The sequence below is a fragment of the Monomorium pharaonis genome, chromosome 3, assembly GCF_013373865.1.
Source record: "Monomorium pharaonis isolate MP-MQ-018 chromosome 3, ASM1337386v2, whole genome shotgun sequence".
In the NCBI taxonomy this organism is placed as follows: Eukaryota; Metazoa; Arthropoda; class Insecta; order Hymenoptera; family Formicidae; genus Monomorium; species Monomorium pharaonis.
This window is the reverse complement of record NC_050469.1, coordinates 26,959,593-26,981,233: the sequence shown is the minus strand read 5'-3', so window position 1 is coordinate 26,981,233 and position 21,641 is coordinate 26,959,593. Positions and strand designations below refer to the sequence as shown.

Genomic DNA, 21,641 nt, shown 5'->3' with positions numbered 1-21,641 from the left:
CCAGTGATTGTGATTGTGTAAAGACATTGCGCAGCTAAAGCATTTCCATTAACACAACAATACATAAAAATTTTACGTAAAAAGTTTGTGCAACTGAAGCACTTTTATCAGTACAACTACACGTATAAATTTACATATATGTATGATTATGTTAATAAAAATATTTTAGCTGCGTAATGTTTTTACAACAACGTGAACCGCAATTGTTGATTATAGTGATAATTGTTGTACATAAGTAATAAATCTTTTTAACACTTTTACAGAAAATTTAAAATAAATCTAAAGTGTTTAAATTTTTCTATAAAAATAATTTATATATATATATATACATATATATATATAATAGTTGCTTGCCAGTACTTATTATAGAATTTTCAGAGTTGTAATAAATATTAACCCCATTATAATTATTAAAAATAACTTTTCTATAAATATTTTCTTTAACATTATTTCGTTTAGTACATCTTATTATATTTTATTATATATTTATGCAGAATTAATAACTACTTTATTTCGTTTAGTACATCTTATTATATTTTATTATATATTTATGCAGAATTAATAACTACTATCCCTCCTAAAAATTTGAATAATGATCTTTGTGTACATATATACATATATCAGACATGTTTTATTACAATATATTAACATAAATTTGCCGTATAAGATATCTCTTAAGAAAAAATTTTTGTGAAATACTTTGCTTCGAATCTGCTATTGACTGTAATTATATACAACATAAATAAAATACAAAAATCTTCCAAACTTGTACGGACGGTAATATAGCTTCTAGTTATCATAAAATTTTTAGCGTTAAGTGTAAAGGCAGTATATTTAAAAATTTTACACGTTGCTTTATCTCTCTTTACTGTGCGCAAGTCTGATTGTTGACATACATATAAAGGTACCATGGTCAACCACTTCTTTTATAATTTTTGTCACACAATGGACAACATACAAAATAAAACAGCTGTAGTTACAGGCGCCGGATCTGGCATTGGCTACCATATTACTGAAGAATTGTTGCGCAAAGGAGCGAAGGTATTATACAATAAAAAATAAAAAATAGAGTTGGTATTGTCTATTTGTTTGTCCTATTCTAGAAAGTTGCTATTATCGATTTGCCGATAGTACGTAGTTATGACGCGACAGTGACCTTGCAAAAAAATTTTGGAAAAGACCGTGTTATCTTTTTTCCGATTGATCTGACGAACTGGGAAGTGTACAGAGGTAACTGTTGATTCTCTTAAATATTTTTTGTCAAACTATTGATCAAGTAATGATATTTAGTCTAAATTTTTAGACACAAAACACTTATTAAATTAGAGCAATATATACATTAATCGATTGTTTTAAATCTCAGAAACCTTCAAGAAAATTGTTAAAGCTCTCAATGGACTTGACATACTTGTTAACAATGCCGGAATATGTTATGACCGTCTGGTCGAGCAAATGTTTGCTATTAATGTTGTGAGTAATATAACATTAAACTACGACTTATTAATTTGAATAATTTTAAGAGTTTTGAAAATAATGATCAAAAATAAATTGTTATCAAGTAAGAATTTTGAAATGTTATATTCTTTATAAAATGACTGATTTAATTATTATAGCTCATATATGTATATAAACGTACAATTTTGTTAATAAAATGTACAAAACACAAATATACAAACATTAAATAATGCATAAATTTTTTAAGAGCACTATTTCTGCAGGTAGCAGTAATTCGTAGCTCTATGTTAGGCATAAATTACATGAGTAAGCATAAAGGTGGCAAAGGAGGTACCATAGTAAATATATCGTCAATAAGTGGTATTATTTCTTACCCTTTACGTCCGGTGTATGGTTCTTCTAAATCTGCTGTTGTTGGATTTGGTCTCAATCTGGAGGTAATTTATATTTTGTAAAATATAATCTTTACAATACTACTAAAGATAAACTTGTACAATTACTTTTTTTTTAACTACATAAAAAAATATGGTAAATGCACAGAGGTAAAAAGATATTAAAGTAATACTTTTTGCAGAAATTGTACAGTAAAACGGGAGTTCGTATTCTAACAATATGTCCTGCTTTGACAATAACGGCAATGTCGACGACTAGAAATGAAAACAAATGTCTCGATGTTGTCGAAGAAGATGTTGTTAAAGAGATGTTAAACAAAGATTTTTTTGTGTCTCAATCGTAAGTAATAATACATAATGAAAATATTTATGTATATTTTACTTAGAAGCACCTTATATGTATATACACATATAATTGATGACAATGTGTCCGAAAAAGGTAAATTTTGTTAGATCCAAATCAAGCAATTCTTATAGATTTTTATCACTAAAAACGAATCTGTAAATAAAATTGTTTTATCACAGAAAATTGAACTAAAAATATCATATATGACTCTTTATTATTACTTTTGAGTTTAAATAGCTCAAAAATAACGTAATAAAGTAAACTTACGGATCCATTTTCAGTAACAAAAAAATCTCTAAAAATTATGTCCAATTCATAATCTAAATCTATCTTGAACATTGTAGTTATAAAAATATTACTTTTGATAGAAAAAAATACCGTCCTTTTTATCAAATATATTTATTTACTAGGTGTTATTCATATTTATTTATTATTAATATATTATTTATTATTATTTCTAAAAACTCACGCACGCAGGTATCCTACTATAAGAAAAAAATAAAAATAATTAACATTATTACTGTATCATTTTAAAATAGAATAGACAATAAAAAAATATGAATATTCTAATATAAATATTCTAATAGAAATATGAATATTCTAATAGAAATATAATACGTTTATTTGTCATAGTGCTATGCATGTGGGAGAATCCGTGGTCGTAGCTATTCAAAAGGGTGAAAATGGATCAATTTGGATTGTTGAGAAAAACGAACCACCATATCCGATCAAATTGCCGCCTTTTGTTGCTGTTTAAATGTAAAATTCTTCAAATATTGGTTCATACAAAAAATTTTGTATGAACATTGCAAACAATATATATATGATGCGAAATGAGAAGAAAATTACGAAATAATATGTATACCTGTCACGTCTCAATATACAAAAAATAAGTTGTAAAATAAACAAGTAAATTAGACAATTCTTTTAAAATTATAAAATGATACTTCTCCGTTCCTATTTGTAATACAACGTAAAAAAATCAATATTCACTGTAATATTAAATATTCAATGTAGTTAAAAAACGACAAAAAATATACAAAATATAAAGATAAAAATAATAAATTAATGTTAAGAAAATTCTACAGTTAATCACCATTTTTTATTAAAAAATATTTTTGAATTAGCTTTATCAGAGATATAGAATCCAAAATATATAACATCCCTATATACACACACACACACATATACATATATAAGTCTCTGAGCACACCTATGATCATGTTTTAAACATATTATTTATTACCGTGATTATAATTTAGTGTCTACGTTTTATTAATATATTAGTCAATATCAATAATAATTTAATCTATATTAATAATAAATTCATAATAACTGTTTCCATAATTCTTAAAATATGTTATATTCCTTTAATATAATCACATTTTGTACAATTACAAATAATGATAAAAATGTTCAGAGTATTCCTTTCTAAAAAAGGCGTCACCTGTGTGAATTTCGTTCGTGTCGTTGCCTTGAGGCCTCTTTTCCGCGACGCTGATCCTTTCTAAAATTTCGTACGTATCGATGCCTTGAGGCCTCTTTTCTGCGAGGCTGATTCTCTCGCTTGTTTCGCTTCGTGTTGCGAGAGTAGCTGTCAGCGCGATTGAATTTTGACAGTTGTGAAGTTTAATTTTGACAGTCACGTGACAATTTTTAAAAAATGTTAAGACTGTCGTTATAGAAGTGAGGAAGATTCTTTTTGGTAAAGGAGAAACGAAAAAAGAAAAAAAGAAACGTAAGAGAGAAATAATTAAAGAAGAAAAAAGAAAGAAAATTAGGTAATCAAAATAGTGAAAAGTAAGAGAAAAAGAGAAAGAATCACGCACTTCTTCCTCTCTACGCGTCTGTGGTGTCAGTTTGCGTATTTTACGTATCTGAGAAGAGAGAGAGAGAGAGAGAGAGAGAGAGAGAGAGAGAGAGAGAGAGAGAGAGAGAGAGAGAGAGAGAGAGAGAGAGAAAGAGAGAAAGAGAGTGTGAGAAATATGTTTGTAGAAAAAATGTATGTTATATTCGCGTTTATTGTATAATTTTGCTATTTTAATTGTAGTTTTGGTAAGAATTATTCTAGCTTAATTGTTGCTAAATGCTTTTCTGAAATTAATTTTAAATTAGTGGTAAAATTGTGAAGATTGCATTATCTTTTTTTTTCAAGTTAAACTTGTTATAACAAATAAGAGATTAATATAATCGTTAACGCAATCTTATTTCTATTAATTCACATACGAAGCGCAGTAAGAAAACCAAACAGCATCAGAAAAGAGCAGACAATTCGTAACACTTGTCAAAAACATACTGCTTTATCGAGAATAGATTTATATATGTTGTGTATTTTGAATTTTTTTATCTTTATGTATATAATGTTTTTAAAGAAGGAAGAAGATTAAGTAATAAATTAATGTATGTTTTCGCTATCTCTCTTTTTTAACCATTCCTACTGTACATAATTATTTATTTAATATTGCATAATTATTATTGCAATTATTACTATTTCCGAAAAGTGAAAAGCTAAATAGCGCGCGCGTAGCGCGCGCTTGTGTTGTTCTAGTAAGATAAATAGTAAAATGGAATGCAGAAAATGTCACACTCTATCTAAAATCTTAAAAAAATCAGTTATCATTAGTTACCAATGTTTGCAGTTGTGTAAAGACGTTGCTCAACAAAGCATTTTAACATTAGCACACCCATACATAAAAATTTTATGTATGATTGTTAGCAAAAATAGTTCAGCTGCGTAACATTTTTACGTAACAATGTCAACCGCAATCGCTGATTATAATGATAACTGTTAAATACAAATGTTAAGTGATTTTTTAACACCTGTACACAAATTTCAAAAATTTTAGTTTAAATAAGAATAACTTATTATAAAACATATAAAGAATATCTCTCCAAAAGAAGAATTTATTATAATACATATAAAAAGAAACTGACTTTTCAAAGAGTTGCTTGATAGCAATTAGAATTTCCAAAATTGTAATAAATATTAACATTGATTACGATAATCAAAAACAACTTTTCTGTAAATATCAGAATACAAATAGATATATTATTATAAAATTGATCTATTAATAATGACAAGTCAGTGTCTATCTATTAAGTTAGTAACCTAACTTAATCTTTATCGCTCTACATATTTTTATAGTACAGCATATAGTTGTAATATAAATCAATAAAAGATATTTTATGGAAGTAAGAAGCTTGTAAGATCTAATATTGTTAATAATTTGGTAATATTTTATATAAATAATTTATGTAAAGAAAGGAAGAGAAGTATTAGTGTCTCATTAGATTAATTTTGAGACATTTATTTCAGATGCTCACTTTTACTTATCTTCAAAAGTTTCTCTCTCTCTCTCTCTCTCTCTCTCTAAGTTTTTCATGATTTATGCTCTCCATGGCGACTGTTTAGACTAGACTATTCTTGATGTCATTACCCTCCAAAAGATGTTGAACAATTAATTATTCCAGATTTGAATCTGTAATCTTTGACACAGAGAAACGCGCAACTCTTACGCTACGATCACTAACAAAGAATTTAAGTAATTACCGTAAAATTTAAAATAATGTTATAAAACCTGTTCGTCACAGAAAAAACATTTCCTATATTTATGTTTCCAAAGTATCACTTTAGTTTTTGTTTAAGAACGGAAGAAACACAAGAACAAAATAACAGAGTTTAGCAACCTTCCATGTGTAATGTATATAAATGAAATACAAGAAAACTCTTCTAAACCTATAGACAGTCTGCGAGCAGATAATTTTTTAAATACAACTTTTAACTGTAACAAAACTTTTAACGATAAGTGTAAAAGCAATATGCCTTATCTCCCTTAAACTGCACGTAAATCTTGACATACGTATAAAAGCACAGTCAAACATACTTCTCTCCTTCTGTGTACATGATCTTTTTGATATTTATAATTCTTATAACGTGATAACATTAGATAATGGACAACGTACAGAATAAAACAGTAATTGTTACGGGGGCCGGGTCTGGCATTGGTTACCAAATTACCGAAGAATTGTTGCGTAAAGGCGCGAAGGTACTTGATAATTAAAAATAAAAAATAAAGTGTTTGTATTTGTTATCTATGTATCTATTTGGCTTATTCTAGAAAATTGCCATCATCGATTTGCCAGTAGCGCGTAGTTATGATGCGACAGTGACTCTGCAAGAAAAATTCGGAAAAGACCGTGTCATTCTTTTTCCAATTGATGTGACAAACTTGGAAGTGTACAGTGGTAATTATCAAATTTTTAAAGTATTTTTTGTGAAATTATTAATCAGCGATAACCATACTATTTATTTTATGTTATTAGTTATAAAACATTTAATAAGATAAATAAATTAATTAATTGTTTTAATCTTCAGAAACCTTCAAGCAAATTGTTAAGGCTCTCAACGGACTTGACATACTTATTAACAATGCTGGAATAATACATGACCGTTGTATCGAGCAAACGTTTGCTGTTAACGTTGTGAGTAATAAAACATTAAATTTCAGTTCATTAATTTACTCGTTTTAGTAAAAGTTGCGTTCTAAAGATGACGATCGGAAATAAATTGCCATTAAATAAAAATTTTTGAATATAATATCCTTTATAAAATAATTTAATTATTGTACAAATATATTAGTATTTTATATCTTGCTTATATAATTTATATAAACATGAAATTTTGTATAATCACAAATATACATATGAAATAATGTGTAAATTATATAATTTTTTTATCTTTACTTTAATATTTTTCTACAGATAGCACTAATTCGGGGCTCGTTGTTGGGGCTAGATTATATGGGCAAACATAAAGGTGGCAAAGGAGGTACCATAGTAAATATGGCGTCAATAGCTGGTATTCGTACTACCGGTGTATATCCAGTGTACAGTTCTTCTAAATTTGCTATCGTTGGATTTGGCAGGAATCTTGAGGTAACTTTATAAAACATGAATCCTCATTCTTACTGCTATAAATAGATAATTTTGCTATTATAAATAGATAATTTGCATACTATGTTTTAACTCTTACAAAAAAAGAATAAAAACGGAAAGGAATAAACACAGAAATAAAATTTACACAAAAATAAACACAGAAATAAAAATTTACTCAATTCTCGTAAAATTTTGAAGATTTTAATTATATTAAAAAATAAAAAGAATATTTTAAAAAACGCATTTAAAAAATAAAAACAAAAATAAAATATTAAACATATTTATACCTTAAAAATCAAATTGTCTCACCTTACACATATTTTTCTATATTTTATAATTCTTATACATATTGCTAAAATATTTTATATTAAATATAATATATATTTTCTAGATAAAATCTTACTAACAATCTGACTAAAGTAATATTTCTTTCAGAAATTATATGATAAAACGGGAGTTCGTATTCTAACGATGTGTCCTAGTCTTACATCAACACCAATGCAGGTGGCTACTGATCTCTCTGAAGAAAGAACTCTCGATATTATTGATGAAGAGGTCCTTAAAAATCTGATGATAAACGTTAAACAGGAGCCTCAATCGTAAGTACAAAACATAATAGAAGTATTTATATACAGGATGCTACGAAAATTCGTAAATCAAATACTATAGCAAGAAAGTTTTCCAAAATTTATATAAGTAAACTATTTCTAAATTTGTATTATAAATAAGTTATAGAATATAAACATTTAAAGCTTAAAAACTGCTATTTAAAATGAAAATTTAAAAATAAGTGGATTTATTTAATGTTTTGAGAATTTTCTATAGTATTTTATTTCGCGAACTTCGAGTTTACCCTGTATAATATGTATTAACAACCATCACGTTTGCCAGAATTTATAATTAGAAGAATTATTTTTGACAAAAAGGAATTTTCTTCTTAAAATACACTTTATTATTTTATTATTAATATTAATTAACATGAACATAAACTTAAAACACGCGCATATGCAAGTATTCTAATATAAAAATAAGAGTAATTAACATTATTAGTGTTATTATATCATTATAACATAGTAATAAGAAAATTACATAAATATCTTTATGAAAACAGTACATTTTTTATAGTGTTGTGCATGTAGGACAATCTGTGGTCATGGCTATTCAAAAAGGTGAAAATGGATCAATCTGGGTTATTGCGAATAATGAACCAGCATATCCGGTCAAATTACCACCGTTTGTCACCGCTTAGATGTTAAAAAATTCTTCAAACAGATCAAAATCTTTTGATCTCTTCTGCGAAATAGCAGAAAGTGAGAAAAAAAACTATATTCTCATTCCGAAATATATTAATTACCAGAGCGTATATCGACACATACAAACGGAATACTATGAATAGTAAATAATCAAATAATTCTCATAAAAAATGTAACGTCTCAGTTCTTGATTGTAATGCAACGCAAAAGAAAAATAAATTCCCACTAACAGCGAGAGAGAAAAACGACATATTGATATTAAAAAATAAAAATAAGTAAAAATTTTAAATAATAACACGTACATTATAATATATTTATGATCATATTTATGGTTTTAAACAAATACACCTTTATTACTCTATGAATACGCGCGCGCTGCTTATTTTAATAATTTATACATTAACAATACAAAAACATACAAAAACAGTGCAATAAAGAAACACTCTGTGCAGCCGTGACAAAAATAGCAATTCTTTTCATTCTGAAAACACATATATCCGGCAACGAGTCAAAATAAAATTCGTTTTCTATTTTATTTAATTTCTCAATTATACGTTCGTTCGTCACTCCGTTGTCCCTTCCCGCGATTTTGTAATGATGAACGTACGTACATCATACATACGTACGAGATTATAATACGTACCTATCCGTACGTGCTGCTCCGCGCCGGGATGTTGCCGCCGAGATGACGTCACCGCTACGCCACTAGCTCCACAGCAAAATGGCCGCATTTTAGTCTACCGAGTACTTTTCTTTACTGTTTGCCAATAGCCGTGCCGAGGGCCTGGCGGTGTTCGTTTGCGTCGGAGTGCGTCTGTTTCGCCGGAAATTTCCCCGTGTCGCGTGACACCCACCAAATTTCCGCGAAATAGAGCGAACATTACCGGGTAAGTGCGGATAAAAGTGAGAGCAAAAAGGGTGTACGCGCGAGCCGCGCGCGCGGCGTGGCTCCGATCTCACCGTGCGGACGAAGTCCGCCGCCGCCGCCGCCGGACCAAGCCCATTACTCTCTATCGGGGGGAAACGGATTTTATTAATAGAAAGATCGACGCCCGCACGTGGTGGCGGATCTCCCCGCGCGTACGGAATCGCGCGCGACCGCGCCGCGCGACGACGTGTGCCGCGCGAGATCGCGCGGCCCCGAGGTTTTGGTACGACGTCGTCATCGTACGTACCGGCTCGCCCTTCCCGCGGGAAGGTTATATCGCCTTTCCTGTCCCTCGCGGTCCTTCCGAGATTCCTCGTCTACGGGGAAAAAGCGAACGAAGGGGAGAGGGGGAACACGCGCCTTGCTCCGAAATCACATTTCCAAGTGAATTTTGGAGCGCAGGTCGGTTTTTTTTTCTTCGGAGTAAAACTCAGAGGAGCTCTCGGAGTTGCGTCCTCCTGTTGTTGATTGGCGCGTATCGCCCGCCCGATTTTGATGTGATTACGAAATTTGTTTGCGTTCACTCCCCATCGTGTAGCAAAATCGGCAGAAGAATAGAATTTGTAGCCTGTCGATTGCTACGCAAATGGTGGCAGATGTATATTTACGTATTCACGTACACACGAGGAAAAGTTTTTGATTGCCTTCCGACTGGTTGCGTGTATACCACCCGGGTATAAAGATCTGTTTTATATGTGTGTCACGCGAACTCTGTCATCCAAAACGTTATTAGGCCTCTGTTCGTGTTGCTTGTATTTTTGCGCTTAGAATCTTCGCTCTCCTTCTCCCGAGCGTTCGAACGTATGTTTATCTTGTTTTAAGTGCAAAAATATTTGGAATTTTGAAGCAACGCAGTTAGAGAAATACATGGTATAAAATTCAAAGGTAAACATTGCGCATAACGGCAGCAGATTAATAAAACAATCGATCAAATTTTTGCCCCTAAAGTAGTACAAAAAACAATTTCTTTTGGATGACATATAAACAGTAGTTAGATGGATTGGACAAGTTTTTAATAGATAATTCTTATATATAAATTACTAAACCTTTGTGAAGTCATTTGCTTTACAACAATTTTTATTATTATTAATTAAAGAGCAGTTATCGTATAGAACAATTGTGCATCCTTGATATACCTTGTATTCTTATACCATAGTCTGAAATATGTTAAAACAGAACTGATTGACTTTGTTCCTTTATTTTACAGGTTTGTCTGTGTAGATTCTTGTAAGATGTTACGCCACCAACATCACGCGATGCAAAATCAGCTTCGAGATCATAATAGGTTAATATCCCCTGTATCACAAATCTTAACGTTAGCTTGCAAGATCAAGTGAATCAGAATCAAATAAAAAGTGCAATTAAAGTCTACTCTTTTCTATATATATGTAGAATTAAAATAAGTAATTTTAATTATGTATTTGTACAAATTATTAAAAATTAGCGAACAAACGTTCTAACGATACTGTTTAGTGACCAGCAAGGTTAATTTACAATGTGCTCTTTGCTTCTTGTTTCTTGCTTTTTGCCTCTTCTTGTTTTTATTGGCGAGATAAAAGTTAACAAAACTTTTGTCAAAAGAGACAAAAAAGGATTATCGATAAAATAGCCTGCAGAGAGGCAAAAAGTAAGAAACAAAGAACATATTGTAAATTAACCTTTAGTAATATGTTGTTTTAACATATAAGTAAAATTTTCAAAGAAAAGTATAAAATTATCAAAAAAGTACAAAATTAAAAAAATACTATAAAGAGAACTTAATATATACAAAGAAAATATACAGTGATAATCATCTTGCATCATCTCTTGATGATAGATAAGTAGAGTTGAACTAAATAAAAAAAGTTTTTATCATTTTGCAAGTTTTGCAATAATTAATGAAGAAATTTAATTAATAAAGATCCGCGAGAAATCAGCGTGCATCCGAGCGATTCGGCCGTAAAAGACTGCCAAGCGTAATTATTTAATTAATTTCTCAATTCATGAGAAACTCACAAAATAATTCGCTCTATTTGTCCACAAGAGGTAATGCGATTATTACCGGATACTTTAGATATAATGAAAACAATAATAATTGCATTTTTGCCAATTTATAATTAAGTTAAATGTGAAGAATTTATTCAATAAGATTTGTTATAATCGAACGAAAATGAATACAGAATGGCAGGACCAATGCGGCCTATGCAGCAGGCTAACATGCCTCAGCTACATCAGCCGCAGCATTTGCTACCGCATCGGAATCCGCATCAACAAATACTGTCCATGCCCCCCCATCAACAGCATATGCATCACATGCAGCATCCTGGCCCGCCGCATGGAAATCCAAGACAGCCAATGTTGATGGGCATGAATGCGCACAATACAAACAGTAAGTACTCTCTTAGTAAAAAATTTGATCTTTGTTCTTGATTATCGACAATTAATTTGAAACGTTTACTTTAGATACCATGGTTAGCGTTAGCATGAAGGATCAAGCAAATACAGTTTCTGTGACTCTTCAAAACGTACAACAGCCTCCCCAGTATCCACATCAGCAGCAGCAGCAGCAACAACCGAATAATCAGCAAAATCAACCTGCTCAACAACAGCCGCCACAGCAGCAGCAAATGCAGCAGTCTCAATCGCAGCAACAACAGCCGCAACATGTACCGCAGCAACCAAATGTGGAGCAATCGAAGGCGGCAACGAATGATTCCAATGGAGAGTCCAGAGACGACAATGCTTCCGATCAGAATCATGCCAACGCAACTAATAATCCAGCTTTGGCAAACATGAAAGAAAAAACACCCATGTGCTTGTTAAATGAGTTGGCGAGATTTAATAGGATTCAACATCAATACAGACTGACCAACGAACAAGGACCGGCGCACAAAAAGAGATTCACGGTGACACTAAAACTGGGCGAGGAAGAATACGTTGCTGAAGGTCCTAGTATAAAGAAGGCTCAACATAGCGCGGCGACCGAAGCGCTGATGAAGACTTGGTACCGTCAACCTCCACCTAAACCAACCAAGGCTATGAGAATCGGCCATCTAGGCAAATGTCCGACAGGTTCTGGTAATTTCATATTATAAATTCTATATAGACAGAATATTGATTTGCAACGCGTTATCTTTCTCAGCACCAATTATAATTGTTCAGCGTTAATTATCATTACTCAGCGTCAATTATAATGTCGACTTACTAAATCGATTTATAAACTTTATCTTTTTTCAATTACAAAATCTACATATTCTTCAATTATTTAATTTATGATAAATGTGTCTTTTTTTAAATACAGGACACTTGCCACCCACTGTCGAATTAAACGCGTTAGCGATGAAACGGGGCGAGCCAACTGTTTATACGTTCCGACAAGCACCTCCAGCTGCGCTACAACATCAGTTTATGCCACACGGATTCGGCAATTTTCCACGAATGTACAATCCGCGGCTCCCGTACAATCGTGGTGTTCATACAGACCTTCAGGGATTGTATCTTGTCACTTTAAAAGTTGGCGAACGCGAATTCACGGGTAGAGGCTTAACAGGTCAAGCGGCACGTCACGATGCCGCCAGCAGAGCCTTAGAACAGCTACGCCAGTTGCCATTACCGGAAGAGATTGCAAATACCAGTAACACCAATGAGAATGGCACGCTAGGTGGCATTGACGATCCGAATGCTGAATTGAAAAGTCCCGTATCTCTTGTTCACGAGACTGCTCTGAAACGTGGACTGCCAGTCAGTTTTGAAGTCGTATCTGAAAGTGGTAAACCTCACATAAGAACTTTCATGACAAAATGCACCGTTGGCGAAAAGATTACTGTGGGAGAAGGATCCTCAAAAAAAGTAATTTCTCAAACCTTTCACGCTCATAAAAGAATAATATAAATAATAAGTAATAACAATAATTTCTATATACTATTCATCATTTTCTATCTAGGTATCAAAGAAACGCGCCGCCGAGTTGATGTTGGACGAACTGAAACGTCTTCCTCCGTTACCGGCTACAATACAAAATCGAGCAATGCGAGTAAAACGTAAACCGCCAGCGACAAAGAAAAAATCTCGTAACTTGATTAAGGTCTATCAAGAGCCTCGCGCGGAGAATGAAGCCGCAGAAGAGGTCAATCCAGTCTCCCGATTAGTTCAAATTCAACAGGCAAAGCGAGAAAGGGAACCAGTTTACAATCTAATTGATGAAAAAGGCGCGCCGAGACGCCGAGAGTTTGTCATGGAAGTAATAATGGGTCAGCACTCCGCTCAGGGAATCGGACCTAACAAGAAATTGGCTAAGAGAGCCGCGGCTGAGGCTCTCTTGACGCAATTGGGATACAGTAAGCCGTCGCCGCAACCCGCAAAACCGTCCATAAAGACGGGAGAAAGCGAAAACACAGAATCGAAACCTAGAAAAGTTACATTTCTCGAAGATGAACAAATAAACGACCCTCAACCTCATTCGGTAGGAGGTAAATAAAAAGCTCGTAGCTATTTTTAAAAAATATTAAAATTTTATTGTATTATAAAAGATATAATAAAGATAAATAAAGTTTTATATATATAGATAAAATATAAAATTTTAGGTTCCGTAGGCCGCCAATTAGTACCTGGTCTTTTATTGGTGGATGGAGGTCAAGAATCTAAACTGGGGAATGGACCTAGCGTACAAATAGTCGCTGAAGAATTGCGCGAACAGCAACAGCAAAATACGGCTGGTGTTTCACCGAAGGATCAATTGCATTATTTATCTCAGTTATTTAATTTTACTGTAGAGTTTAGCGATTTTCCCAAGGTAATTCATCACGATTATTTGAGTCTTAAAAGAATATTAAACTATTCTTATGTTCTAATTACTAAAAGTAGAACATTGTGCGTGCGTGCGTGGCGCGCGCGCGTGTGTGTGTGTGTCTGTGTGTGTGTGTATAAACGAAATAATGAATGTGATGTTGACGCATCATCAAATTGAACCCTTATTTCTCATTAATGTTTCAGGGAGTGTCTATAAACAAGGAATATTTGTCACTTGTGTCACTAAGCACTGATCCACCGCAAGTTTGTCACGGTAATGGAGCGACAATAACTGCGAGTCGCAATCAAGCAGCTCTAAGGGCGCTTCGTACTCTTAGTAAATTGGGACTTGATAATGCCTCGAACGCAGCACAAGTGAAGAAGGACAAAGGTGCGTCTGGTGATGGAATACACATTAGCATTCAAGTTAAAAATAACATAATGGATGGAGCTATCGATAAGTAATTGAATAGCGCTTAAGACGTATATAATGTTGAGTTATATTTATGCTTCTTTAGGATACTGCGAAAGAATTCCATTGTTATAAAATTTGTTCTTTATACAATATGGGGCTATTATTAACATTGTTTATTCATTGCCTGTTTCACATTGCAAATGTGCTATATCTTCGACAGAATCTTTTTTCATCAATTGCATTAAAAAGAAGGTCTCAGTCGCGATTCTGTTAGTCAAATTTTTATTAAATCCAATTCCTCTATTCAAGGAATCTGATCTATTAAAATATCTATTAAAATATCTCTTTCACAGAATGTTTCTATATAGTAATCTATCTAGAAAAAAAACTGTTATACGATAATCTGGCTGTATTTGTAATTGTATATTTATATCTATCTCAAAAATATTTGTCAATGATTTAAACAAAGCGTTGTGTGTGCATGATCTAGATATTTTTATTTTACGCATTTATAATTTGTAAATTGTTGGATTGCTTATTATTTGCCGAAATATGATAAAAATCGAATGGTTATAAATTCGGATCAATTTATATAAAATTATTTAAATTAATTATTAGTATATGTTATATAAAAATCTTCCTGATCTTTTGCAGTGTCCTAATTACAATTAAAATGCTGTTCAAGCACCAATAAGCGATATGTATTTACTAATTGTGTAAGAATTCAGAATTTTCGTTTAATGACTAGGAATGTCCGATCAATCACAATAGACAGTAATAAATTTCTGTGATTATCGGAAATCTGTTATTATGAATTACAATAGTATCATTGAACGATTCGTATATTACAGCTCTTACAAAATTAATAATGCTATGAAATATCGCGATAAACATTATTGGTGCTTGATCGTAATTGCGATCCTAGCAGTGATCTGATATAACTGCTATATTTATTGTAACATTTTCATTGAGAGGATCACAATATACTTATCTACAATGATTCAAAATGGTCATTCTCCAGTTAGGATCAGTCTATAATATATAATGAACACTATAGGCGAACATTAAGTGAAATCACAATCTGGAGATGAAATGCGACCATCTCTTAATTTCTCAATTGAATCCTTAGCTTTCGCATTATCAATATAAAAATTTTTTGTTATCTAATTAATAATAATTATAATGTTCCTCTTTTTTTCTTTTTTTAATCTTCAGCTGTTCGAAAATGATCAATTTATATTTTATGTGTGTATTATATTACTGTTTTCGTCGATTTATTATGAAGAGAAAACATATTAAAACTTATCATTTTCCATTGAGTCGCATATAAAAATTATAAAACCACGTATTTTTCCAGAATAAACTCTGGGAGGCTACGTGCGCTTAGAGGTACGTGTTGATTAAACGATTGTGTGAAAGATTATTAAGTAGCTAACATTTAAATTGATAAAACATAGGTAATGCGATATATACTGTCCCTATGCCCCAATTTGCTTTTCTACAGGGGCCAGAAGCAATCTGGGGCTACATATTCACATATATCGTAAAATATTGAAAAGTGAAGGGAAATAGAAATTTCCATACATCTGTCATTCGGATAAAAAGTAATGATATGTTGCATGGGAAATTTCAGTGAATATAAAACGAAAAGAAAAAAGATAGTAATTAAAATTTTGCATCCCGTTGCGTCAAGACCATTGTAAAATTGTTTTAAATCTCGATAAGAAAAAGAACAGCGTGAATTTTGTCTGGTTAAGAGGCGAGGGGAACAGAAATTTCCATACACCTATCGTTCGCAAGTAGACAGTAATGATACGTTGCATCGGAAATTTCCGGCAAATCTTAAAAAGAGAAAAAAGAAGAGAAGGCAATAATTCAAAATTTGTCCCGTTGCGTCAAGACTATTACGAAATTGTTCTAATTTTGCTGAAGATATAATCCTGAAACAACGGTGAATTTTGTGTTACTGTCAGGAAATATTAAGGAGTAAGAATACTAGAGTGGAAGAGACTTAATAATGAATGAAGACAAACATTGAGAAATGGTACAAACTTTGAGCATTCGCGTACTTTTACTTTCTGAACTTGAGTTCTATGCGCGTTCCGCGCAAAATTGTACGAACGTTGCCTTTTAATTGATACGGTGTAATGACATAGAACTTTGTACCGGTGTTCTCAGCCAAGCTACTTGTTGTCTTCTATTCATTACTCTGTCGTGTTATATGCGATTTACTGAACAACAAATACAAAGCAACTTACTATAAACTTTAACTGTATAAACAGTTGATAAGCTGTATTATTGTTCACTAAAATCGTGTGCATTTTAATGCCCGATACTCGGTACATTGAAAATTTGTAACAAATGTTCGCGATATAATTGGATTTGTCGATTGAATTGATGTTTCTTTGCGATGCATTCGCTGAAAGAAAAATTATTTATTGACTCTTCGAGACTCTAGTTGGGTTTTGTTTTGCCTGATACCGATTGCTTTCATAAGTGAGCCTTTCTTGTTCATGTGGCATTCAGTATTATGAGACACGGTGGTAGATTCCATTATATACATATATAGTTTTTCAAAGCCGAATAGAACAGAAATGCGAATTGAACGATTTAACATCGCATACATTGCAAGAGGAAAAGAAAAAAAAGATAAAGGACGCCATTTTATGCTAAGAACTGTAATACCGTATAGTTAATATTATCAAATAGATAAACGAATATAATGTATCAATTTACCGAGATACCGGAAACTAAATCTTTCGACACTTTGAACAGAAAAAGAGAACTCACTCGTTCACGTTGATGCATTGTCGATTCTGATCTGCAAAGTGTCGAAAAAACGCAGGCCGATGTGCCGACATTGTCAGGAAGGAGAAGAGTTTGCGAAATACCAGTTTCATAATGTATTTTGTTCCGTTATATTTCGTTTTAATGTCGTCGCACATATACGAGCGCTCTACGAAACGTTTACTTACTTTCGGTTAGTATTAAAAGGAAATCAAGCAACCGTTGCCGTTTCACCATGTTATAATATTTGCTACGTAAAGCTGTAAAATATATTCTCGCCATTTTTCAGTTAGTTGGCGACCGCTTATACCGAGCGCGCGAAAGAAAATACCATATACCGTAATGTAGTCCGATTATGTTAGATTTGCATTTTAAGTAATTTGTTCGTATGCTGTAACGTACTGTATAAAACAGTTACGTACTGCGAGTCCTCGGCAGCCTTCATCGAAAGAATGATCGCCTCTTGAGTAAATGAGTCCTAAAAGAGATTAAAGAGGTCATTCGTATCGACGAAGCTTGGCATTTTTGAAAGTGAACGAATTGTACGACATATAGGAATCTACTGCTTTCCTCTATCCGCAACAGTTTGTATTTGACGTTGATGATGAACGATCGTAGAAAGGTTTCACGTACATGTATATGGCCTTTTTACTGTGCGTTTCAAATATACGCATGACAAGGTGGCACACGAATACTACGAATATTTTATTTTACTTATCCTTATCTAAGATATCCTAATTGTATTAATTTACTTAGCAAAATCTCACAATTGATATCTAATTTTTTAATGTAGTATTTCTTAATTTGTCTAATTATTATAAAAATTTGATAGACTTTAATAATTGTTATATAATTTTTTAAATTCTTTGTATTTACAAAATTCCAATATAAATTTCAGAATTTTGCACAATGTTTGTATAATTTCATAATTTTTTAAAAAATTTATCTAATTTTTAAATATAAATTATACCTTTCTGGAAATACTAAGAAAATTAACATCTTTCCTAAAATATTTTAAAAAATTCGAAGATTTCTCATCCTATAATTTTTGGAAAAAAAAAATTTTAAGTTTATTTTAAAAAAATTTTCATAAATTTAAAATCTAAAAACTACAAGATGAAAATTTTTCATTAAAGAAAACGTGAATATCTAAATGAAAAGGATTTGTAAAAAAAAACAATCTTTCGATATACATTATTTGGAGCTATAAGAATCCCCTTTTTACCGACATAACAAAAAATGATAAATCATGGTTCAATCTTTTATCAAAGGAGGTCGTCCATTGTATTCGGCAGCCGCGATGTTCCATTGGCCTGTTCTTTTTCGCTGCACGGGCTGCACCTGGTGCGATAAGTTAGAATGAGAAAAAATATATTTGTCTTACTTTAACTTGTTGCTCCAGTCAGCTCCAGTGTAGCAGTGCAGCGAAAAAGAACAAGCCACATGCTTGAATCATCGGTGTTTGAACCATTAGAATCTCAAAGACGCAAAATTTTATGAATTATAATCAAAATTATAATTTACTTATAATAATAATTTCAAGTTTGCTGTTCTGACAATTTCCTGAGGTCTAACGCGCCCAAGTTACAGTTTCGTATATTCATATGAATATACATTGGTGAACGATGTATCGATCAAACATCAGTTGATTACAGGTTAGAATCGCTGCCAATATTCCGTAAGACAGTTCAAGGGATTAACAAAGTAAAATGATAACCGATGTACTGCAAAGAGCGGAAAGTTTATTATTTCAAATATAAGCATGAATTTCCTAAACCACCCGTAACGTATTTTCAGCCCGCTCCTCTTTGTTTGTCAATGTGATGTGGTGCCTTCAATCCCGCTGTGGAATTATTTAGTACAATTTATTTAATTTAAAATGGAAAAAGGTTAGCTTTGTTATTTGTCAGCGCCGAGGAATCGGCCAAATTAAATATTGTAATTCAAATTCCAGGCTTGACAAAAAAATAGGAGGAGAAAGAACCTCGTTTTTAAACGTACGCTAGGGAAAAGTTATTGAAGCAGCGGGAATTCGAGTGAATGCGAAAATGTTCAAGAACACCTTCCAGAGTGGTTTTCTCTCCATTCTGTATAGTATTGGCAGCAAGCCGTTACAAATCTGGGACAAGAAAGTGAGGAATGGACATATCAAAAGAATCACTGACAATGACATACAGAGCCTTGTTCTAGAGATACTGGGCAGCAATGTTAGCACAACATATATCACATGTCCTGCAGATCCAAGAAAGACTTTGGGTATAAAATTGCCTTTCCTGGTAATGATTATCAAAAATTTAAAGAAGTATTTCACATTTGAGGTTCAGGTGAGCATTTTTATTATGTCGATTTATAAAGAAACTTAAAGAAGAAATCTTTAATCAATTTTATTGAAACATGAGTTCTTAAAACAAATTATCATTATCATTTATCTCATATACTCCTTCATTCTAATTTTGATGTTAGCTCTAAAAAACCAAGCATATTTTTATTTATTATTCAATCTCTCTCTTCTTTATAATAAAAAAATTTTTATTTATTGCAGATAATTGACGATAAAAATGTACGTCGCAGATTTCGCGCTAGCAATTATCAATCCACGACGAGAGTAAAACCATTCATATGTACTATGCCGATGAGATTAGACGATGGATGGAATCAGATACAGTTTAACTTGGCTGACTTCACACGTCGTGCCTATGGAACAAATTATGTGGAGACATTGAGGGTTCAAATTCATGCTAATTGTAGGATTCGACGGGTGTATTTTTCAGATCGATTGTATTCGGAGGATGAATTGCCAGCGGAATTCAAATTATTCCTGCCCATTCAAAACAAGGCAAAGTGTTGAGAATTAATGAAGGAATACGCGTGCATTATTAGTAAAAGGAAGAATTATACCCAATAAAACGTTTCTTTAAAATCTTGTTCGAATTACTTACAAAATAAAAGATTTTCAATTGACGATCACCTTAACTTTATATGATGCTTAAAAAATAATGTATAATATTTAAGATTAATTTGTTACTTAATAGAATATTGATTATATGTCTTATACGTTTACATGTTAAGATGACTGTATTTATTTATCACTATACATGGATAAAAAGTACATATACTTTCTTGTTTATATGCATTTTCCCATAATTATATTTTCAAATAATCTGCTAAAAAGTGATTAAAATAAGTAGTTTATTGCGAATACATTTATCGCAATATTTCTCTGCTTTTTTATAAAACTTCTTGACTATAACAGATATTTTTATGTCATATGTGCATACATTGATGGTTCTAATCTGCGATATCGCAAATCCTGTAATTTTTCGAAAAGTTTCTAGTAATCTGTGGCTGTAAAATTAAATATAGTCTTATATTCATCATCAAATATGTGATTTTTTGTTCACTTTTCTTTCTCAGTTAAAAGTGAAATGTGTTTAAACATATTTGTATTTGTATCTTCAGCGCTTTCTTCGATATTAACCAGAGATCTTAAATGATTGGCGATACTTTTTTCACTCTCTTTTATGTGTTTATAATTAGAGATAACATTTGCATCGTTTAAATCGTTGGACACATTGTTTATTTTATCAAGCTTAATGTTTTCAAATAGATTAAGTTTAAAAGCAGATGGAGAACTGACAGCAGATACTCTAAATTCGTCTATTTAGCTTTTTTTTCTGTTTGTACATTATTAGTGTTGTTACTTGTGTACATCTATCATAAAGTTTTTATAAAGCATCTGTGTACTTGTACTTCCAGTTTGAATCACAGATTCAAGTTTTTTACGACTAACATGAGAACAGGGAGCGTTACATTCAGAGCATGACAGATAGTTATGCTCATACTGTCCTAAGGCTGTACAAGAGTGACATGTATCCACAGATCTCGTTCTTTTTCGACATCTTTTCATTTAGAGCTAAATAAGTTTACTGAAAACAAATTCTATAAAAATGACAGAAAGGCTGCAGATTTGAGGCTACAGAACATCTAGGGATATTAAACATAGGCAGAATATCAGGAGATATATAGCAAAATCAACAAAATATGATAAATTAATGACTGATAAATTGCAAACCTTAATGTACTCGCTACATAACTTGACGACAGAAATCAAGCCGAATCTGTCGAGATTTCGCGCGATTTCTGCCGGCAGTTTCGAATCAGGTTATGTCAGAATTCGCCGGCAAAACGCCGATTTGTGCCAGCGATTTCTGATCTGCTGCTTGACTGTCCGCTTACTAGGATTGCAGAAGGAAGTATCGACATAGTTTCTTTCACGAATGGTAACGTGACTTTCGTTGAAAATCTGAACATGATGTTCCCTCTTTCTCGCGATAAGACACGCAGGTGGAAAATGACGAGAGAA

General features: G+C 32.1%; 4 protein-coding genes and 2 long non-coding RNA genes across 12 annotated transcripts; 4 read left to right on the top strand and 2 right to left on the bottom strand.

The window, feature by feature from the left end:
- Positions 1-876: 876 nt before the first annotated feature.
- On the top strand, positions 877-3,043 carry LOC105834321 (15-hydroxyprostaglandin dehydrogenase [NAD(+)]). Its single transcript, XM_012676716.3, has 6 exons — positions 877-1,041; positions 1,104-1,230; positions 1,364-1,470; positions 1,719-1,892; positions 2,030-2,187; positions 2,827-3,043. The coding sequence occupies exons 1-6, from the start codon at positions 910-912 to the stop codon at positions 2,948-2,950; spliced, it is 822 nt and encodes a 273-aa protein (XP_012532170.2). The 5' UTR covers positions 877-909; the 3' UTR covers positions 2,951-3,043.
- Positions 3,044-6,073: 3,030 nt separating this feature from the next.
- LOC105834323 (15-hydroxyprostaglandin dehydrogenase [NAD(+)]) lies at positions 6,074-8,845 on the top strand. The gene is made up of 6 exons (XM_036284812.1): positions 6,074-6,239; positions 6,312-6,438; positions 6,569-6,675; positions 6,955-7,128; positions 7,564-7,727; positions 8,254-8,845. Exons 1-6 carry the CDS (start codon positions 6,144-6,146, stop codon positions 8,375-8,377), a joined length of 792 nt encoding a protein of 263 aa, XP_036140705.1. The 5' UTR covers positions 6,074-6,143; the 3' UTR covers positions 8,378-8,845.
- Positions 6,956-9,130, bottom strand: LOC118644921. The gene is made up of 2 exons (XR_004962698.1): positions 9,025-9,130; positions 6,956-7,163 (listed from the first exon to the last, which is right to left on the bottom strand). It is a non-coding gene; the product is annotated as an uncharacterized LOC118644921 (long non-coding RNA).
- Positions 9,107-17,970, top strand: LOC105830465 (double-stranded RNA-binding protein Staufen homolog 2). 4 transcript variants are annotated; one of them, XM_036284808.1, is made up of 9 exons: positions 9,108-9,268; positions 10,517-10,594; positions 11,469-11,677; positions 11,752-12,366; positions 12,590-13,137; positions 13,232-13,757; positions 13,872-14,080; positions 14,281-14,467; positions 15,849-17,970. In XM_036284808.1, the coding sequence occupies exons 2-9, from the start codon at positions 10,542-10,544 to the stop codon at positions 15,851-15,853; spliced, it is 2,352 nt and encodes a 783-aa protein (XP_036140701.1). In that variant the 5' UTR covers positions 9,108-9,268; positions 10,517-10,541; the 3' UTR covers positions 15,854-17,970. The 4 variants fall into 4 exon arrangements, with proteins under 4 accessions (XP_036140700.1, XP_036140701.1, XP_036140699.1 ...); XM_036284807.1 differs by having other exon boundaries at positions 9,107-9,268; positions 11,752-12,360; positions 14,281-17,970; XM_036284806.1 differs by having other exon boundaries at positions 14,281-17,970.
- A 688-nt stretch (positions 17,971-18,658) lies between these two features.
- LOC105830466 (cilia- and flagella-associated protein 20) lies at positions 18,659-20,387 on the top strand. Of its 4 annotated transcripts, none has more exons than XM_012669795.3 (4): positions 18,659-18,933; positions 19,076-19,136; positions 19,233-19,602; positions 19,821-20,387. In XM_012669795.3, the coding sequence occupies exons 3-4, from the start codon at positions 19,327-19,329 to the stop codon at positions 20,124-20,126; spliced, it is 582 nt and encodes a 193-aa protein (XP_012525249.1). In that variant the 5' UTR covers positions 18,659-18,933; positions 19,076-19,136; positions 19,233-19,326; the 3' UTR covers positions 20,127-20,387. The 4 variants fall into 4 exon arrangements, with proteins under 4 accessions (XP_012525249.1, XP_012525247.1, XP_012525248.1 ...); XM_012669793.3 differs by having other exon boundaries at positions 19,076-19,167; XM_012669794.3 differs by lacking the exon at positions 19,076-19,136 and having other exon boundaries at positions 18,660-18,933.
- Positions 20,339-21,489, bottom strand: LOC114254382. The gene is made up of 2 exons (XR_003625747.2): positions 21,351-21,489; positions 20,339-21,204 (listed from the first exon to the last, which is right to left on the bottom strand). It is a non-coding gene; the product is annotated as an uncharacterized LOC114254382 (long non-coding RNA).
- Positions 21,490-21,641: the final 152 nt, after the last annotated feature.

Coding starts and splice junctions, on each gene's coding strand:
- LOC105834321 (XM_012676716.3), top strand. CDS start 910: ATGGTCAACCACTTCTTTTATAATTTTTGTCACACAATGGACAACATA. Junction 1,471..1,718: donor AAATGTTTGCTATTAATGTT/GTGAGTAATATA, acceptor CTATTTCTGCAG/GTAGCAGTAATTCGTAGCTC. Junction 1,893..2,029: donor GATTTGGTCTCAATCTGGAG/GTAATTTATATT, acceptor TACTTTTTGCAG/AAATTGTACAGTAAAACGGG.
- LOC105834323 (XM_036284812.1), top strand. CDS start 6,144: ATGGACAACGTACAGAATAAAACAGTAATTGTTACGGGGGCCGGGTCT. Junction 6,240..6,311: donor TGTTGCGTAAAGGCGCGAAG/GTACTTGATAAT, acceptor GGCTTATTCTAG/AAAATTGCCATCATCGATTT. Junction 6,439..6,568: donor AAACTTGGAAGTGTACAGTG/GTAATTATCAAA, acceptor TTTAATCTTCAG/AAACCTTCAAGCAAATTGTT.
- LOC105830465 (XM_036284806.1), top strand. CDS start 10,542: ATGTTACGCCACCAACATCACGCGATGCAAAATCAGCTTCGAGATCAT. Junction 11,678..11,751: donor GAATGCGCACAATACAAACA/GTAAGTACTCTC, acceptor CGTTTACTTTAG/ATACCATGGTTAGCGTTAGC. Junction 12,367..12,589: donor CAAATGTCCGACAGGTTCTG/GTAATTTCATAT, acceptor TTTTAAATACAG/GACACTTGCCACCCACTGTC.
- LOC105830466 (XM_012669795.3), top strand. CDS start 19,327: ATGTTCAAGAACACCTTCCAGAGTGGTTTTCTCTCCATTCTGTATAGT. Junction 19,603..19,820: donor ATTTCACATTTGAGGTTCAG/GTGAGCATTTTT, acceptor TATTTATTGCAG/ATAATTGACGATAAAAATGT.